Below are 17,731 nucleotides of genomic sequence, written 5' to 3'. Positions count from 1 at the left end.
TTCTGGGTTCTGGTGGCAGTGTGAGCGACGACGCTTGACAGAAGAGGAGACACGGTGAGTGAGTGAGTGAGCGACGACTATTCTGCTCGCTCGAACGAGGATGGAGCAGGTAAGCAGGGGAAACTTGAACAATTTACAAGAAAGACAGACAGATGAAGAAAGTTCACTCTAATCAATTTTCAAATCTTTCAACAACTCCTTGTCCCATCTAACGCTGAACGACTTGATATCAAGACGGATGAGCGGGCTAGTGGTCTTTTGATCTCACTCGTCTCGCTGCATGCAAGCATCTCCGCCTCCCATTCAACAGCACCATGCTCATTGAGAAACATGGGCACGGGGGTCTCCGGGCAGATGGTACTTTCCCGTGAGTGCTCTTTCCTATCCGCGCACACACTTCACTCCAAGGCTAAAGCAGTAGGAAGGGAAAGCAACGACCAAGAGCCACCTTTACAGCAACCAATGCAACCTCCTTCCCCCCCTCCGAAATTGCGAGGCGGCAGATTATTGTTGTACGGCCAAGGAGTGGATGACTCCAACATAGCGACAGGCGTGCATCATGAACGGGTTCCTCAGGCCAACTTCGAGCATCTCCCGCCCAGAGAAGATGCAAACGAGGTAATCCGCACGAGCTCACGACGCAATGCCATTTCACATACGAACTTCAAACAGACAGAAAATAGAGTCGTTCATGACTAGACGAGTACCGATCGCAGTAGTCTTGTGGTCTCACCAAACCATCAAAGCCAACATGCCGTTCGTTCAAACGTTCGATCCAAGTTCAAAAAAAGACAAGACCCCAAAAACGCCAGGACGTCTGCATCAGTCAGACTTGTGGTCCATGTCCTTCCTTCCAGTCGTGGCTTCCTTGCCAGCCCCTTGGTAATACCAAAACACCTTCGAAACGGACGAAATAATGGAAAAGAATCGGAGCGATCAAAATGATGACGGTCAAAAATGAATGGCAGGGCGACAAGGCAGATGTCCAACAGCTGCGCCATGAACGCAAATGAAAGATAGCAGTCTCCCCACTCATCTCTTTCCAGTGGCCTCACATTTGCAGCTCGGCCGGAATTTCAAACCGGAACTCCGGCTCGTCATCATCAATGGTCAAATCAGCCAGAGCCTCGCCACGGAGTCCCTGGCTAAACCAGTCATTGCTCTCCTCCAGCTCACGATCTTCCTGCCTGGCCGCCGCCAAGCGCATGGCACTCAGAAGCTCCATTTCATTTTCAGAGTCATCGTCGTCTCCAGGAGCCCTGTTTTCCTGGTCGTCGTCGACCAACGTAGCATTGGAGTCGACGCGCGAGTAGCCAGAACGAGAGCGAGGAGCTGGCGCAGCTGTAGAACGGCCGCGTGCTGCAGTGCTGGTGTTACGGCTTCGAACGTCTGTTGTCGTAATGCTAGGCTGGCTGCCAGCGCGGTTGTGTGTCGAGGTAGAGACGCCCAGGGGCTTGCGGACAGACGGTGCAAGGGCACGTCCCTTGCCATAGCCTAGTGTGGTGCGGGAGACGGCCGTGGCGGTCTGATGGCGGACAGGAGGATTCGATGCCGAAGTGGAAGATGAAGACGAGGTGGTTGGTCTCTTTTGTGTCGTGGTGGAGGAAATGTTGGAGAGTGCGGAGCGCGAGCGGGCGTGTGCTGCGCGCATCGAAGCAGTAGAGTTATCGGCTGTGGAAAATACCGAGGCTGCCTTGCGAGAGGTGAGATTTGCAGGTTTCGTTGTAGCGAGCGCGCTCTGTGGACGGGTCCTTGGGGCAGTGCGGACACCTCCTGTCGCTTTCACGGCACTATTCGCGGTCGTTGGACGAGATGACAACTTGGTCTTGGAGTCATCAGTCTCGGGGATTGAAGGAAAACCGAACGCTTCTCTTTCCTGCGGAGTCAGAGGACCGAGAGTCTTTTCGATAGACTTGGCCATGAGAATCTCGTCTCGCGCGTCCTGTTTGGCCTTTTGCTCTGCTTCGCGCTTCTCGGAGCGACGAACGCCGTTGTCATCAACAGGGTCGTAGTAGGTTTCCCAAATTCCTCGCATCAAGTTCTTTCCTTCAAGCATGGGATACTTCATATCGGAAGGCCAGTCCTCAGGGTCATCAGGAAGGGCTGTTTGTAGTCAGCACGTCTGTTTAATATCGACATGAAACCGGGGAACATACGGACTTCCCGCGGGGGCATGTACTCCACATCCCGCTCTTCTTTATGGGCAGTGTGAGCTTGCGGGGATGCTTGGTGGACCTTGACCTTGGAGCGCTGAGGTCGAGAGGCGCTGTTCCTAGCCCCAGTCTTTGCCGAACCAGGCTCAACGGTCTTGGGCGCAGGAGTTACGAAGGCTCTGGCTTTAGCATTGGTCGTCTTCATACCCAGAGGAGCGCGGTTACGAGGACCTGGACATTAGGTCAGTACTCCACGCTCCAGGCCGAAGTGCAAGCTGGAGGACGAACCAGCAGGTGTAACGAAAGCGCTGTTGTCGGCTGGGGCGCCCAGTTTCTTTCCCGTGGGCATCAGCTGGTTCTCGCCCCCTTTGCCTCCAGTCTTGAGTAGATTTTTGCCGGCTTTCGTGGTTCCATTTTCATCGTTCAATGGCACCTTGAATGGCGTCTTGGGAGCCTTGTTGGCGGGTGTTTTTGCGCCTGCATAGCCCTTGATTCCGTGGTTCAAAGGCTTTGCAGCAGCGGCGTTGTGATGGGCGGCGGCGATATTTTCCTGATCTTGATGGGCAGCGAGCATGGTGTTGTGTTGGTGATTGATTGTTGAAGAGACGGATGACGGTTTTGTTTACGTGCGATGTGCTGTGGTTGCGACGGGAGACGGGCAGGTCTCGGCGGGGGCAGGGATTGGCGGCTTTGGCGCACGGGCGGCAGGTGCTGCTGGAGCGCCCCTGTCCATTGACACCAACATCTCCAGGTCACCGCCAACGGCTGCCTTTCGACATCCCATCACACTGCCACTCCGCCTCCACCAACCCATCTCCCCGCCCCAAATCCAACCTCAATCCTACCACCAGCTACCTCTCTCTTGCTTTACATCTTCTACCCCTAATCCACTCTGCCCGCCATGGACGCCATCAAGAAGGTGAGCCCCTCAACTACCCCTCCAGGGACCCTGTCATCACTTTGTGCTGTCGTCTTGACGCGACCACAACCACAACCAACCCCACCCCGCCCAACATCTGGACCTGCGCTAACTAATGCATCCTTCCTCCAGCGCATGGAAGCCCTCCGTCTCGAGGCCGACGACTCCGCTGCCAAGGTCGAGGAGCTCTCCGCCGACAAGAAGCGCCTGGAGCAGGAGAACCTGGCCAAGGAGCAAGAAATCACATCTCTCACCCACAAGAACCAGCTGCTAGAGGCCGAGGTGGAGAAGCTCGAATCAGGCCTCAAGGACGCCAAGAGCCTGGCTGAGGAGAGCACCCAGGCCGGCACCCACAACGAGTCGCTCACCAGGAGGCTGCAGCTGCTCGAGGAGGAGGCCGAGGAGGCGGATAAGAATCTGCGCGAGGTCAATGAGAAGTATGTCCAATTTCTCCCCATGAATCGTTTCTATTTTCCGTGCGTCGAATCGAGTCGTTTCGGAAACGGCGGGCTGCTGTTTAACCCACCCACTCCGTTCTTGCTTGAAACATGTCTGCTAACACTCCATCCTTTTCAGGCTCCGCCAGACCGACGTGCGGGCAGGTCACTACGAGCGCAAGGTGCAGGCCCTCGAGGCTGAGCGAGACCAGTGGGAGGCCAAGTACGAGGAAATGGCCAAGAAGTACGCCGACACCAAGAAGGAGCTGGACGACTTTGTCGCCGAGATTGGCAACATCTAAGCTCGTGCGCTTCTTCGCGTTGTTTTCTTCACCCTTTTCTTCCAGGCTTTAATGGTTGGCAAAGTGCTGTTCTTTCCGGTAGAACATTGCAGGCGTGCGCGGGACCGGTATACGGGGCTACGAACGGGGTGCTGGCCCTGTATTTTCCTGTTGGTAGTTGCTCCTCGGTGACATAGCAACATTTTGCCCCCTGAATTTTGTTCCCAAGGCACTGGCTGTGATGCACAATTTCTCGAGGTTTCCATGAGGTCATAAGGGGTAGCTTGATCGTCACGACACTCCAATCAGGGGGTGCCGATTTTGGCACGAAAAATCGACAATGTTGATGAACTCAAGACGATACGGGCACGTCTATCCTTGCCTCCGCTTCCTGAACTTTTCGCCCTGCGCCCTCTTCTTCGCCCTATCCTTTGCCTGCGTCATCTTCCGCTCTGTCTTGGACTCATACCTAAACTTCTTCTTCCTCTTCTTGGGCTTATCCGTCTTTGGTTTTTCCTTGGTCCACACACGCTTCCCATCCTTCGTCTTACCCGTCTCTGCCGCAGCCTTTCCGTCTTCCTTCCCGCCCTCCTCCGCTCCGTCCGAATCCTCGGCCTCATCTTCTTCGTCAGACGACCCGTCGCCCGGCGCCTTACGCTTGGTGAAGCCCTCGCGCCCCACATCCACCGTCTCCACCGTCACCGTTGTGTACTTGTCCTCGTCAACGTACTCGTCTTCGTGGTCCACCACGCCTTCGTCTTGTTGCTGATCTTGAATTCCGTCCCATTCGTCGTCGTCGCTGCCCTCGCCCTCTTCTTCGTCAGAGGAAGACGCCGCGTCCGGGTTCATCTGGCGCATGGCGACTTTGACTTCGGAGATGTGCCGTTCGAGGTCCTCTTTGCGCTGTTTGCGCAGCTGCATCAATCACACCAATGTCAGCACGTGTTCATCCTCTTCGACCACGAAACTCTCTTGCCACTTTCCACCCCCCTCCCCTCTCAGTCCTCCTCCTAGACAGGTTATATTGTGACACGTACCTCGGCCCTCGCCTCCCTCTTCTCCTCCTTCTCGCGCTGCGCCGCGGCCTCCTGCGCCGCCTTGACGCGCGCGGCCTTGCGCTTGGAGAAGCCCGTCAGCCACTCGGCGCGCGCCGCCTCGTTGAAGGTGATTTCCTCCGGCCGCGACACGCGCTGCCGTTTGTTCGATGGTGGCATGGTTGCGTTGGGTTGTCGCCGGGGGTGCCGAGATTGTAGGTACGCGGTAGCGGGTCGGAGGGCTTTCGGTCGAGGTTGTGCTTGAGCGTGTGCTCTGGAATAGTTGGTTGCTCTGAGATTCCGCGTGCTTGAGCCGTTGCCGTAATGTGGTGTTGGTTCTAGGTAGTGGAGGTGGAGTCGGTTCGGCTCGGCGCTCTCTGCTGCGGGTTCGCTGGCTGCTAGTCGAAGAAGCACTTTTGCAATCTTTGCAAGATCGAGGCCAATGCAGTGGAAAAAGCGGCCTACATGCAAAGGACCGCAAGCGTGGAGGGAGTTTCAACGTTGCGTCGTGCTTGTTCTGGAATAGGGATCTAGCTCGAGAGCAAAATTCCAGGCCCGTCGAGTCATTGATTTTTTGAGGCGTATGGTACCTGACTCGGTGATCAATTCGAGCCCCTCTCTCTCTGCAGGCTCACGCCAATGAGCCTGGATGAAGCGCTCATTTGTAGTAGTCAGATAAAGTAGTTCTCCTTTGATTGAAACCCCCTTTTAAGATAATTGGCCTAAGATATTCTCTTATGGAATATCAAAATAGCTTATACAGACCAAGGAAACGAGCAACAACGCCAGTACGCAGAGCTCCCATCATCATCGACGTCGACATCAAGTTACCCATCAAACACCACGAAAGATCTCGACAATCTGATCAGCGCGCCGGGTCAGTCGCGCTCATTTCTCGCGCCAGTATGATGCCAGAATCAACTTCTGGTAGTCAATCACGGCCTTCTCCAGATCCCACACGCTAACGGCCTCAACATCCGAGTGAGCCACGTGAATGCTGCCAGGCCCATACAGATAGCGCTTGTGGTTGCCCTTCAAGAAGTGGATGTCGGTGCCGTAGTTGACCGTGATGCACTCGAAGCCTTCAATGTCGCAGTTGGCATCCACAGGACCGTAGCCACCCTCGCCGAACTCGATTTCCAGGCTGCCGCCCTTCTCCTCCACCGCATTCACAAACGGCGCAAGAGCAGCGGTGATCGTAGCCTCGACGTCTTCCGGAGTGCTCTCGGCCAAGCGGCCAGCGATGTATGCCGTCGCGTTCTTCGCGACGACGTTGTGCGCAACACCGCCGTGGATGGTGCCAATGTTCATCGTCGTGTTGCCGTACTTCTCGCTCCACGGGAGGTGCAAGCCCTTGACCTGGCCCGACTCGAGGGAAAGAAGCTTCGCTAGGGAGGCCACGAGCACGTTCTAAAGAGGGGAATATTAGTGGGCGACATGATGAAGGAGGGTGCTTCATACGTTTGCAGACAGCCCAAGCCATGGATATCCACTGTGCGCCTCTTTGCCAGTCACACGAATCTCGAAACCAAAGCTGCCCTTGTGGCCGCTCGCAAGCTTGTTCTCCGTCGGCTCTCCGAAAATTACAGCGTTGTAGTTTGCAGAATTCAGAGGGGAGTCTGAGAACGTGCGCATGCCGTCACCACCGGTCTCTTCGCCAACAACGAAGAGCAGCGAGATATCATCCTCGTTGATGGGGTTGTCGCTTCTGCCGAGAAGGTCGATGGCGGCAATGATCATTGCCGCGAGACTGCCTTTGGCGTCAACGCTGCCGCGGCCGGAAACGAGAGAGTTCTTTGGGTCGAAGGAGTATGGAATGTAGGGCGGCACCTGCAGATCATTAATCATGATATACTCCTTGATAGACGTCAGGGTCTACTAACGGTGTCGTAGTGCGTGGTCAGAAGGGTACCACGCGTAGGCTTTTCTTTGCCAGGCCAAGCCAGAATGTTGAATCGCTCCTTGCCCATCATCCTACATCCAACCTGTTGCGTTTCGACGCTCCATCCAGCCTCTTTCAGATAAGAGACGAGCCACCATCCTTGCTCATATTCGCTGTACGTGATGGAGGGTTGCTTGATAAGCTCCCGGTGGAGGATGAGGAGCTCATGGAGCGTAGGCAACGGTAAAAGGTGATCAGGGTCCTTGTGCTCAGAGAGCTGGAAAGCGTTCGGGAAAGCAATCTGCGCTGCCGAACCGACAGCGGTAAAGAGGGACAGTGCTGCAGCAATCAGAGAGGACCGCATTTTGCGAGTTGAAGGAGAGACGACGCCCCTCACCGACGACTTGGAGGAGACAGGAGCAGGAGAGAGACTTAAATTGGAACGGAGTGGTCGGAAATCATAGAGTTTGTTTCTCAGAGGCGGGTGAAAGCGTAAATGACGAAAGTGGGATGCGCCGAGAGAGCGCGGAAGCGCGCCGCCCCGCCGCCAAGCTAGCAGCGGTCCCACCTGAACTCTGGAGCTCCAATGCACATCATGCTCCAATAATTTTTTTGAATTCTTTCAATTCAATGTAGATATTAGCGTAGGTGTCATATAAGCTGAGTTCCTCAAGCCAGACTGAATGTCGAGGTAGCCAAGTTGCAAAACTCCGAACTTTTCCATACCTCAAAACCGCTTCGACCTGTCTCCCCTCCAAACACCCAGCGCCTCTCCGCTCTCTTCGACATAGTTCCTGACGCCATCGACAAGCGCCTTTGCCATTCCAACATTTGCGGGGCCCCTCTTCTTCCCTGGTTCCTGCCCTGGCGATACGAAGCTGCTTCCCTCCCCTGTCGCGTATTCGCTGCCCATGCTCGGTAACACGTTCTCGCCGGCGCTCAAGGACACAAAGAGCGAGAATGGCACCAGCCACACGCAGAGTCCAAAGAATGATGCGATTTCGGTGAAGCTCGGTATGTCGGTGTCGCTGATTGTGTTGTAGTATGAGTAGTAGTCTTTGCTACGCGGAGGAGGCGCTGCGAAGTGGCGGAACCAGAAGTAGTGGTTGACAATCACGAGGACTATTTGGTAGATGTCAGCATAGTGAAATGAGACTTCAGTTGGAGGCGCTTACCGCAAGAAAGGATGAACAGCGGGTCTGAGAGCTTGACGATGGGGAAGCGCCTGAGGTTCTGGGCGTAGACGACATGCGACAGCACGCTCAGCGCGCTCAAGGTCAAGGGGAACTTGTCGACTAGCCACAATAGCAGCTGAACGCTAATGACGACATATATCATGCGTGTGAGAAGCTTCTTGGCGAATACAGTGTGCTCTTCGACGAGCTCGGAGAGGTAGTATAGTCCGGAGGCTGCGACAGGAACGGATTAGCTTCGTGCGCGGGTGTGCTGCGGAGAGCTCGGAGGTGATACCAATGGCCAGGGTGAGGAAGCCAAAGCCCAGGACTACCCCAAGGTAGCCCACGAGTGGTAATATCCACATGGTTGATGCTGAGGCAGTATGGTAAAGGGGACGATGGCGGGTTGGAAAAAGGTGGCCTTCACTGGCTGGAAGCGAGTCTGACGTCGCAAGCGGAAGCACCCACGCCCGAGTCAGTGCACTATCTTATCCACACTTTGCGAATCAGTCAACTCCAAACTTTTGGTTCTCCATCACCGCTCCGCCTCGCGCCCATCCTCGTGCCCCCGCAACACGTTTTCTGGACTATTTGATCTGGTCGTATTCAAGCCGCTACGCTTGCTTTGCCTTGCACTTTCCGTCAATTTCCTGTGCCCAGAATAATCCGCCAAAATGTCGCGCCCCGAAGATATTCTGTAAGAAGTGCGATGCGCATGCCTCCGACATCTTCTAACGCTCTATAGTCCCCCCGATCTCTTCTACAATGATCTCGAGTCGAAAAAGTACACCACGTCGTCACGTATCCAAAACATCCAAGCCAAAATGACGAACCGCGCCCTCGAGCTTCTGGACCTCAAGCACCCCTCCCTCATCCTCGACGTCGGCTGCGGCTCCGGTCTCTCCGGCCAGCTCCTCTCCGCCGTCGAACCCGAAGACGGCGGCCCCCACACCTGGATCGGCATGGACATCTCGGGCAGCATGCTCGGCGTGGCGCTGGAGCGCGAGGTCGAGGGCGACCTGTTTCTCGCAGACGCAGGCCAGGGCGTTCCCTTCAGAGCAGGCACTTTTGACGCTGCCATCAGCATCAGTGCGGTCCAATGGCTTTGCAACGCCGAGAGCGCAGAGGAGACGGCTGCCGGTCGTTTGTCGCGATTCTTCAACGGTCTGTACGCAAGTCTTCGCAGAGGTGGACGCGCCGTGTGCCAGTTCTACCCCAAGAATGACCAGCAAAAGAAGATGATTGCCGAGGCAGCCATGAAGGCGGGGTTTGGTGCTGGTCTGCTCGAGGACGACCCGGGCACCAAGAGCGTCAAGGTCTACCTGGTTCTGACGGTCGGCGGTGGTGAGCTGGAGGGCGACATTACTGGCGTCGTCAAGGGCATGAGCAACGTCGATGTTGTCGAAATGAGAAAGAGGCAACAAAAGAAGGCAGAGTCGAAGAAGGGCAGCAAGGCATGGATTCTGAAGAAGAAGGATCAGATGGAGAGAAAGGGAAAGGTCGTCAAGGCAACGTCCAAGTACACCGGCAGGAGGAGGAAAACTGCTTTTTGAGCATCGAGCGCTGTGGCACAATATCCGGAGTCGTTTACTCAAAGTGCGAGCTATACCCGAGTGCATTTGTTTGGCGTTGGGACGGCGTCGGGGGTAAAAATGGGATTGATATCATACGCAATGAAAGCAAGCTATTTACGGCTATAAATACAACCTAACCAACAGCCCGCCATGCCTACCTTCTAGTTTTTGTCTATTGGGTCAATTGCACGCGCTTATTGCTTGTCCATCTTGTCCAGGATGGCGCGAGTGTACTCTTGCGAGGAGGCGTTGCCGCCCATGTCGTGCGTCCTCGTCTTGCTGTCTGGGTGTCAGAATCTTCTTCATTTCTGAGACGCGGAAAACTTACCCCTCGGCAATGACATCGTAGACGGCCTTGGAGATGCGGTTGGCGTGGTCGTCGAGACCAAGGTGCCTCAGGAGCATGGAACCGGAGAGAATCATGGCAGTAGGGTTGGCCTGGTCCTTGCCCTTGATGTCGAGACCGACGTGACGGCAGCCGGGCTCGAAGACGGCGACCTCGCGGCCCATGTTGCAACCGGGGACGATACCGGGGCCACCGACGAGACCGGCGCCAATGTTGGACAGGATACCGCCGTACAAGTTGGGCATGACCATGACGTCGAACTGCTGGGGCTTGGAGACGCACTGCATCGAGGCGTTGTCGACAATCATGTCGTTGGTCTCGAGAGTGGGGTAGTCCTCGGCGACCTTCTTGAAGGTGTTGCGGAAAAGACCGTCGGCAAGCTTCATGATGTTGGCCTTGTGGATGACGGTGACCTTCTTGCGGTTGTTGGCCAGGGCAAAGGCAAAGGCGAACTTGGCAATGCGCTCAGACTTGGCCCTGGTGATGATCTTGAGGGACTCGACGACGCCGGGGACAGACTGGTGCTCGAGGCCGGAGTACTCGCCCTCGGTGTTCTCACGGATGATGCAGAGGTCGACATTCTTGTGGCGGGTGTCGTAGCCGGGAATGTTCTTGATCAGGACGATGGAGGCGTAAATGTCAAGCTCCTGGCGCAGAGCGACGTTGAAAGACTGGTGGCCGGAGCGCTCGACGGGAGTGTGGAGGATACCTAGAGCGGAGAGTCTGAGCGTTTGCTGCTTCCGTTCGACCGTGGGGGCGCATACCCTTGAGACCCAGCTTGTTGCGCTTCAACGAGGCAATCGACTCCCTGAAGAGCTCCTCGGTCTGCTTGTTGCCAGAGTCCATTCCGCTAACATCGACCTGCTCCCACTCAATGGGGACATTGTCGGCCTTGAAGATTTGCTTGACCGACTCGGAAACCTCGAGACCAATACCGTCACCGGGGATCAGAGTGACGGTGTACTTGCCGCCGAACTTGGTAGGCTTGAAGATGTCGGACTGGACGGTAGCAAAGGTGCGCGTGGCCGGCGTGGCACCCCGCAGGAGGGTCTGCAGAAAGGCTTCGATTTAGCAACCATGGTCTTGTCTTGGGCGCGAGGACGAGATGCGCGCAGGCTTACCTGGGCAGACCGAGTAGAGCTCCGAGCCAGCATTTTGAGATGTTCGACGGCAGTAGGTAAAAGGTGCTGGAGGAAGAGCGGAACAGATTGATGCGGCGGAGATTGATAGCAGGTTTGGAGGTGTGTGCAAAGCTGGGCAGAGCCAAGGCGCATGCCCGGGTTGCTTCCGACGCATTCGGCCACTGCTCGGCAACTGATCGCGGTGCCTCGCCGCCCGCCCGCCCGAGCTGCTGCATCTTCTTCACTCCTGATCAACACTGCATGTCAAGTTGTTTGACACCTGACAGCTATCATTATTTGGCACCTTGCATCCTCACTGTCGTGTTTGATGTTTACTGGTGACAGGTTTCAATCATTGGCTCGGCACTTTTCTATCTTTCATCATTTTGCTTTGTCTACAAATATCTTTCATTCCAAGCCGTCTCTTCTAAACCATCTCTCCCTTTCAACAGTGGAACCAGGTAGGTGGTAGTCAAGGCCGGTTGGAACGCTAGTGCATTCCATCAGTCTCCAGAAAACCTTGAATGCACTCCATTTCTGGACCAACAATCTTCCGAGTATTGGACATGCCGAATTACTGCGGAAGAATCACCATGTCCATTTTACGTGAAGAACAAATCAACAAAAAGAATCAAACCATGCCAGATCGCGTCGCTGGACTCGGTAGAGACATGTCACTTATGTCCAAGAGTGTGGGATCTTGAGGAAATCGAGACTATTTCAGCCGTCCTTGCCGTCCAAGGGTCTGAGCATACAGAGCCGTGGCATCACGGGCAACTGGACTCGCGGAATTTCAGGAACTCGTTCCAAAGTCCAGGCTCATTATCGTTCCGCTTTCATATCAGGAGTCTTCCCCTGACAGGCCATGGCATTGGTGCGCTTCCTTTTGGCCAGTGAGCATCAAGAGCACGTTTGGCCATGTCACCTGCCAGAGTCCAGTCTCAGTACGACGCAACTATGCTGCTCCTCTACATACCAATCGAAAAATCCAGCATCCAGCGCCAAAATCCGTGTTTGCCTGCTCCTCTACGATGATAGCCGCCATCCATATCCATTTCCTCTATTTACAACCCGCACTTCGCCACAAGCCTTCCTGGAAACAAAGTCGCATGTTCTCCCTCTCGCTTCCTGTCTTTTCCGCTATCTGAGGTCTTCTTCGCTGCCGAAAAACAGCAGTTCTCTTATCCCTACATAATCTCCCTGCAGGTGAGTAGTACGGCGATTCTTTCGACAATGGAAACCAGCACGTATCGACTCTCTGGTTGCGACGATTTGGGCCCTCCATTTTCGGACAATGACTTCCTGCCTACTATCGTGTGAACGATTTCAATTTCCAAGTAAAATGAATGGACGTCGTTGAAGACCACCCGACTATCCATTTCCTTCGTCCTGACATGAACGTAGCAGTCGACAAACCTCTAATGCGCACATCAATACCCATCAATATTTGACTCTTACCGCGCAAAGAAACCGACCAACACCTTCGTGATTGCTCAAGATCTCATAAAGTCCTACTCTACACTGTTCAGCCAACAACACTTCAGGCATCCAAGCCATTCGCGGCAAACCACGCACACAGCAGTAGTCAGCATTATTATTCGCCGAACAAATCCCCAAGCCGGTCCTGCTCGCCAACTTGTCTCCATCGCCACCGTCTTTGCGACCTTGGACGCGCTGGCTGTCCTCTGACTGTCATCCATTCATCACTGACCTTTCCACACACTCCCCATATTACCAGCCTCTTGCTGCTGCACTCGTCTTGAATCAAGACACAGCAACTGACGCTCCATCCATTCGCTTCGGCGAGATTCTGCTTGCATGCATGCAGCGCGGCGGCGGCCTTGCTGGCCTTTTCCGCACGCAACGCCCAAAGCGCGAAGCGCGCGGTGGCTCAAAATGCCTAGCAGGTGATGGCGACAACGAAAAAGCCTCTCGACCGCAACAACGACAACAAAAGAACCAGCATCAACAAGAGACAGGGAGCGAAACCACGCGCATAAAGGTGGTGTGGGGGGAGCGTGGAGAGGGGAGAAAGAGAGGACGTGGAGGCCCTGCTTGCCTTGGCTCCCTACCTACCGTTGCTGCTATTCTTATCGATCCAACGAAACGGCCATTTCAACCGTTGCTACGTACGGGCTATGTAGCTAGCTGCTATTCTTACAATCGTGGGAGATGTATGGTGGTGGTGGCTACGCTACCTACATTAGGCGTAGACACCCAATGACGACGAGATGCGTTTTTGTGCGGTCCGTAGCGGGAGGCCGTGCGTGCTTCTCTGTCTATAGGTAGACACAGTCTGTCGGTTGTTAGGCAGGCAGGTGGGCAGGCAGGCAGGCAGGCGATGTGCATGCAGAATGCAGACGTACCTACGCATGTAGTGGTGGGTGAGGTGAGGTGGGCCATGCGCGTCGTATATCCATATGCACGACGGACGGAGTTTTTTTTTTTTTTTTTTTTCAAAAAAAGTTTTTGGGCCTTGATGCTGAAAATACCCCGGACAACGTCCAATGTGCTGCTCACTCTATGGCTACCTACCTAGCTCGTACATACGTCGTATTCGCCGGTTGCGAGGCGAGCACGCAAGCAAAGCCACAGAAGCAGCGGCTTGAGCGTCGAAGCTACATACCGGGAGGGAGGGAGGGAGGGAGGGAGCGTGAGGTGGCTGGACAGTTGTATGGACAGTGGAGAACGAGGAGAGCGCGCGTGCAACGGTGGATGGAATGGTGGCTGTGCGGATTGACTGACTGGGAGGCAGGAGGCAGGTAGCGAAACAACACTCTATCCATCTAGTCCGAATGATTTTCAATCACTAGATGGAAGAAGACTTGAGCAGGCAGGTTGAATAAGAAGGCATGGACGTGGATGACTCGGCTGAATCATTGATTGGCTTCCACTGTACGCTCGCTTCTGTACGCGCCTGCGGGATGATGCGGCCGACGGCGTACTTCTGCGCGTGCGTGGCGACTTTACTTCCTCGGTCTCTTTGGTCTATTCCAATTCGGCGAATGTTTATCGTTTCGAGATGGAGGAGTAGCTGCGACCCATGGGCTAGCAGAGAGTCTAAGACCGGGAAGAAGAGAGGAAGATCAGTGATGCAGGAGGGGGTCAGAACTGGGGAGATGAAGTGATAATGGGTAGACATCTGTTGCCTTCGACAGAGCATCCAGCAGACACACAAACAGGATATGTTAGATTGGGACGAATTCATATCGGAAGAGCAAGTAGGTAAGAGATGCATTACGTGAGGAAAAGTCTCATGAGACCGTTGGAAGATGCGTTACATACAAATTCGACCACCTCCTACAGGTAGTCACGAGGTGAAAAAGTAGCAAGGTAGGTACCTAGATTCTGAATGGCAAACGTAGACGAGAGAAAAATCAGAAAAGCTAAACCGGTACATAAACATGACGACACGCCCACCCACGCCAAAATAAGCCAGTTCCGGTCTATATGCGTTGTTATTGCCCAATCTCCTCAAATGACGTTGCGCTCATCCAGCTCGCCGACCTTCTCGTTCAATGGACGGTCCTTCTCACTCGGGACGGCCGTCGTCGTCGCCGTAGCCTCCGCGACAGCCGACTCCTTGACGCCCAGGTAGCCCTTGGGGAAGGGGTAAAGGGTTGCGCGACGCGGCGGCGGCCTCTCGACCGCCTCCTCCCAGACGTGGATGGTGATGTCGCGGCCGAGGATCTCGATGGCGGGCGTGATGATGGGGAGCGACAGAAAGATCAACGCGTACGAAGTCAGGCCCGTCACGAGCATCATCACCCAGTACGGCAGCGAGAGCTTGGCCAGCGAGTACAGCACCCAGCTGCCCCAACTCCAGAAGATGAAGCCGTGGATGAGGTAGATGGTGAAGATGTGCGGGAACACCCAGACGAGCAGCTTGAAGGAGAGCAGCTTTTGAACGACCGTGCTGAGCTCGACAATGGCCTGCATGCCGACGGCGAAGAGCAACATGTTGAAGCGTGGCTCGTAGTAGTTGGGATATCCACCGCGCTCCGTCTCGCCTAGCGGCTTGCCCGTCTCCTGGTCTGGGTGAATGTCGTTTTCGTGCGTCGAAAAGTTCCAGGTGTACCACTGAGGCAGCAGGTTCATGAGGAAACCGGCACAAGTCATCATGATGCAGAAACTGATGAGCGGGTAGTACACGGCAGGGCGGGGGTAGAGGAACTTTCGCCACTTGTAGGTGATGTCGAGATCCGTGAGCATGAGGCCGAGCCAGAAGAAGGTGCCCCAGTTCCTTGCGTACCAGTTGTTGACGACGCAGAACAAGTAGTAGCCGAATCGCTTCCACGGCGTCTTGATCTCGCGGACGAGGATGGCGCCGAGCAAAACGACCCACGAGCCCTGAAGCTGGACGGCAATGGTCCAGAGCACACCAGTGCAGTAGTTGTAGGTGACCTGCGGCACGGCGTTGGGAATCAGGTAGACCAGCTCGAGAACCTCGCTGATGAAATGGCCTGGGTCGGGGAACTTGGAGACATAGGCCCACGTCGACCACGAGATGGAGGGAACATATTCCAGGTACTTGGTCGCGCCGACGTCAATCCAAAAGTACTCGAAAATGACCATGGCCGTGACGGGAATCAGAAGACGAGGCGTACGCTTGACAGCACGCTCCGCAATGACTTCCAGTTTTCCCTCGCGGAAATAACGAGCCGACAAGAAACGCGTCGAAGTGGTGAAGAAGACACCAAGCCACATTTGGTTCATGATGAAGGGAGAGATGAGCTTTTGCGCCCACAGTTCACTCTTGTAGTGTTGTGGGGCGCCGGGAATGACGACAGCAGGGACGTAAGTAAGGTGGAAATGGATAAGGGTAACGAAGAGCGAGCAAAGGGCGACAAGTCCGGCCAGGTAGTCGACGCGCTGCTTCTTTGCCGTGGGGAGCTTGTCGTTCTTCGCGTCTGGTGCGGCGTTCTGCGTCGTCTTGAGAGGGTGTTCCTTTGCCTCCTTTTCTTGGATTTCCTTGACCTTTGCCTCACCAAAGACCTTGTCTCTGTTCTTTGGCGACCATGTCTGCGTGGTTGGTGACTTGGGAAGCGAAGAGAATGGACTTCCAGGGTGGACAAGAGTCTGGGCCGAGTCTCGAGCAGATCCAGCCAGCGCATAATCGGACATGAGGGCGGAGTTGGTGTAGACGACAGGGTTCCTGATCGAAGACGCGCCAGAAGGCGATTGGGGAACATCACCGTGCAGCGTCTGTGTGGAGGGCGTGCCATGCAGTGTGTGCGTGGAAGGCGTACCATGCAGTGTGTGCGTGGAGGAAATTGGGCTAATGACATCCTCGTCGTATCTTGGAATGTTTTCAGTGCTCTGGTAGCGTGGAGCCATCCCCATGTACTCTGTGCTGTGGTAGCGTGGGAGAGGAGTCGAGGGCCCAGAAGATCCGTATGGTGTGAGGTCAGGCCTGCGAGGCATTCCCATGCCTTCTGCCATCATCCTTCTCTCCGGCGTCGATGGTCTTGTCTGGTGCGGAGTCACACCGCTGGACGCTACAAAGCTGCCCTCAGCCGACTGGTATGGAGGGGCATCCGATGAAGTGCGGTCAGTCTCAGAGCCAGAGTCGCTCTTGGGTGCGCCATGACCATGACCGGAGGTTGCCTTGCTCCCGATCCTGAGCATGAATGCATGGATGAGGAGGAATGTCGAGAAGCAGACGCAAATGACGGAAATGTAAATGGGAGCAGTGAGAAGACCTCCCTTGGCCTCGTGATGCTTGTACTTGACCGTGGCATTGTGCGAGTAGTTTGAGACGAGACGGAGACTCATGTCATCGATCGAGCAGGCGTCTTGGACGGTGCAGCGCTTGTCGAATTCCTCGTGCTGCTTGGTCGTCATAGTCGAGGTGTTGAAAAAGCCGCGGAACCAGGCTACATTGGCCGGCGAGCGCCAGTAGGGAGGTCCTTCCATGGTGTAGGTGTTGCCCGTGGACCAATGGCGAAAGTAAAACTGGCTGGGAGTCACAGGGACCTTGCCATCTTCCTTCTTGGTCGCATTGCGGCTGTTGTTGCCAGCAACCCACCAGCGGATTTCCTTCTCTGTCCAGTCCATGCGCAACTCCATGTAGTCGTAAGGCCATACTGTGCCATTGGTGACGGAGCTGTTGCCCATGACTGTGTAGTTGATGCCGAGTGAGCGGTCAGGCCATTCTGCCTCCATGAGAGTGTTTACCCAGGCGTCTGAGTAGGTGTCGGTGTTCATCATGTTCATTTCGAGAGACTCGGTCTCGTTGAAGAGGACGCGCATAGTCATGGAGCTTCCGCCCATGCCCGACTGCGGGCCGCGCACGTAGGAGCGAAATGTACCATGGAGAATGTCGCGGCGTTTGGACCTGACACTACCGCCATTGACAAGATGCTGGTCGGTAGAAGGGTCGCAGTAGAGCTCAAGAGTTGTACCATTGGCGACGACATTGTCCTTGGAGGCACCTTGGCGGTATTTGCTGTTCCAGCTCTTTTCGACCCTGTGCTCAAAGTCCTCAATAACGAATTCGCTGAGGTCAGAAGTCTCGTTGAAGTATTGAATCAGAGACTCGGTGAAGAGATTCCCGGTGGACTCGTCAGAGAAGCCGCAAGAGCAGTCTGAATCAGCGGCAACGGCGAGCTGTGAGAGGGAGAGAACAAGGACGAGGGCAGCTCCGGCCAGGGAGGGGAGCTCTTTTGGGAGCAACATTTTGGGGGAAAGCGAACGACTGGGAAGAGAAGACGAATTTGCGAGGACTCGCCGGCCCTTTGGAGTACAAAAAGCGGGCAGCGGCGAGGTTCAGGACGCGATAGAAACAGGTCGCAAATGGAAAAAGAGCA

At 55.1% G+C, this 17,731-nt stretch overlaps 8 protein-coding genes across 8 annotated transcripts; 2 read left to right on the top strand and 6 right to left on the bottom strand.

Annotated features, from left to right (window-relative positions):
- Positions 1 to 673: 673 nt before the first annotated feature.
- BKA78DRAFT_327831 (uncharacterized protein) lies at positions 674 to 2,780 on the bottom strand. Its single transcript, XM_066889556.1, has 3 exons — positions 2,442 to 2,780; positions 2,157 to 2,384; positions 674 to 2,103 (listed from the first exon to the last, which is right to left on the bottom strand). Exons 1-3 carry the CDS (start codon positions 2,725 to 2,727, stop codon positions 1,052 to 1,054), a joined length of 1,566 nt encoding a protein of 521 aa, XP_066738556.1. The 5' UTR covers positions 2,728 to 2,780; the 3' UTR covers positions 674 to 1,051.
- A 274-nt stretch (positions 2,781 to 3,054) lies between these two features.
- Positions 3,055 to 3,811, top strand: BKA78DRAFT_334150 (tropomyosin; the record flags this gene model as incomplete). The annotated part of the gene is made up of 3 exons (XM_066890171.1): positions 3,055 to 3,072; positions 3,205 to 3,509; positions 3,649 to 3,811. 3 exons carry the CDS (start codon positions 3,055 to 3,057, stop codon positions 3,809 to 3,811), a joined length of 486 nt encoding a protein of 161 aa, XP_066738555.1.
- A 351-nt stretch (positions 3,812 to 4,162) lies between these two features.
- On the bottom strand, positions 4,163 to 5,004 carry BKA78DRAFT_357495 (nucleolar protein 12-domain-containing protein; the record flags this gene model as incomplete). Its single annotated transcript, XM_066892228.1, has 2 exons — positions 4,163 to 4,705; positions 4,828 to 5,004. 2 exons carry the CDS (start codon positions 5,002 to 5,004, stop codon positions 4,163 to 4,165), a joined length of 720 nt encoding a protein of 239 aa, XP_066738554.1.
- Positions 5,005 to 5,712: 708 nt separating this feature from the next.
- Positions 5,713 to 7,070, bottom strand: BKA78DRAFT_259688 (uncharacterized protein; the record flags this gene model as incomplete). Its single annotated transcript, XM_066885394.1, has 3 exons — positions 5,713 to 6,234; positions 6,286 to 6,654; positions 6,708 to 7,070. 3 exons carry the CDS (start codon positions 7,068 to 7,070, stop codon positions 5,713 to 5,715), a joined length of 1,254 nt encoding a protein of 417 aa, XP_066738553.1.
- A 151-nt stretch (positions 7,071 to 7,221) lies between these two features.
- On the bottom strand, positions 7,222 to 8,319 carry BKA78DRAFT_59862 (transmembrane adaptor Erv26). The gene is made up of 3 exons (XM_066893437.1): positions 7,882 to 8,319; positions 7,387 to 7,828; positions 7,222 to 7,325 (listed from the first exon to the last, which is right to left on the bottom strand). The coding sequence occupies exons 1-2, from the start codon at positions 8,042 to 8,044 to the stop codon at positions 7,434 to 7,436; spliced, it is 558 nt and encodes a 185-aa protein (XP_066738552.1). The 5' UTR covers positions 8,045 to 8,319; the 3' UTR covers positions 7,222 to 7,325; positions 7,387 to 7,433.
- Positions 8,320 to 8,334: 15 nt separating this feature from the next.
- BKA78DRAFT_327821 (bud site selection protein) lies at positions 8,335 to 9,578 on the top strand. The gene is made up of 2 exons (XM_066889555.1): positions 8,335 to 8,578; positions 8,627 to 9,578. Exons 1-2 carry the CDS (start codon positions 8,556 to 8,558, stop codon positions 9,432 to 9,434), a joined length of 831 nt encoding a protein of 276 aa, XP_066738551.1. The 5' UTR covers positions 8,335 to 8,555; the 3' UTR covers positions 9,435 to 9,578.
- BKA78DRAFT_327819 (isocitrate dehydrogenase subunit 1 mitochondrial precursor) lies at positions 9,579 to 11,052 on the bottom strand. The gene is made up of 4 exons (XM_066889554.1): positions 10,923 to 11,052; positions 10,566 to 10,851; positions 9,784 to 10,510; positions 9,579 to 9,734 (listed from the first exon to the last, which is right to left on the bottom strand). The coding sequence occupies exons 1-4, from the start codon at positions 10,953 to 10,955 to the stop codon at positions 9,650 to 9,652; spliced, it is 1,131 nt and encodes a 376-aa protein (XP_066738550.1). The 5' UTR covers positions 10,956 to 11,052; the 3' UTR covers positions 9,579 to 9,649.
- A 3,476-nt stretch (positions 11,053 to 14,528) lies between these two features.
- On the bottom strand, positions 14,529 to 17,702 carry BKA78DRAFT_274858 (uncharacterized protein; the record flags this gene model as incomplete). The annotated part of the gene is made up of 2 exons (XM_066885554.1): positions 16,425 to 17,702; positions 14,529 to 15,917 (listed from the first exon to the last, which is right to left on the bottom strand). Coding segments are annotated over exons 1-2 (2,565 nt in total), but the record flags the coding sequence as incomplete, so codon positions are not given.
- Between the last annotated feature and the right edge of the window lie 29 nt (positions 17,703 to 17,731).

This window comes from Phyllosticta capitalensis (assembly GCF_038381095.1).
Source record: "Phyllosticta capitalensis strain CBS 128856 chromosome Unknown BKA78scaffold_13, whole genome shotgun sequence".
NCBI lineage: Eukaryota > Fungi > Ascomycota > Dothideomycetes > Botryosphaeriales > Phyllostictaceae > Phyllosticta > Phyllosticta capitalensis.
Note: the sequence above shows the minus strand (reverse complement) of the source record. Positions and strands in the feature narration are given on the sequence as shown.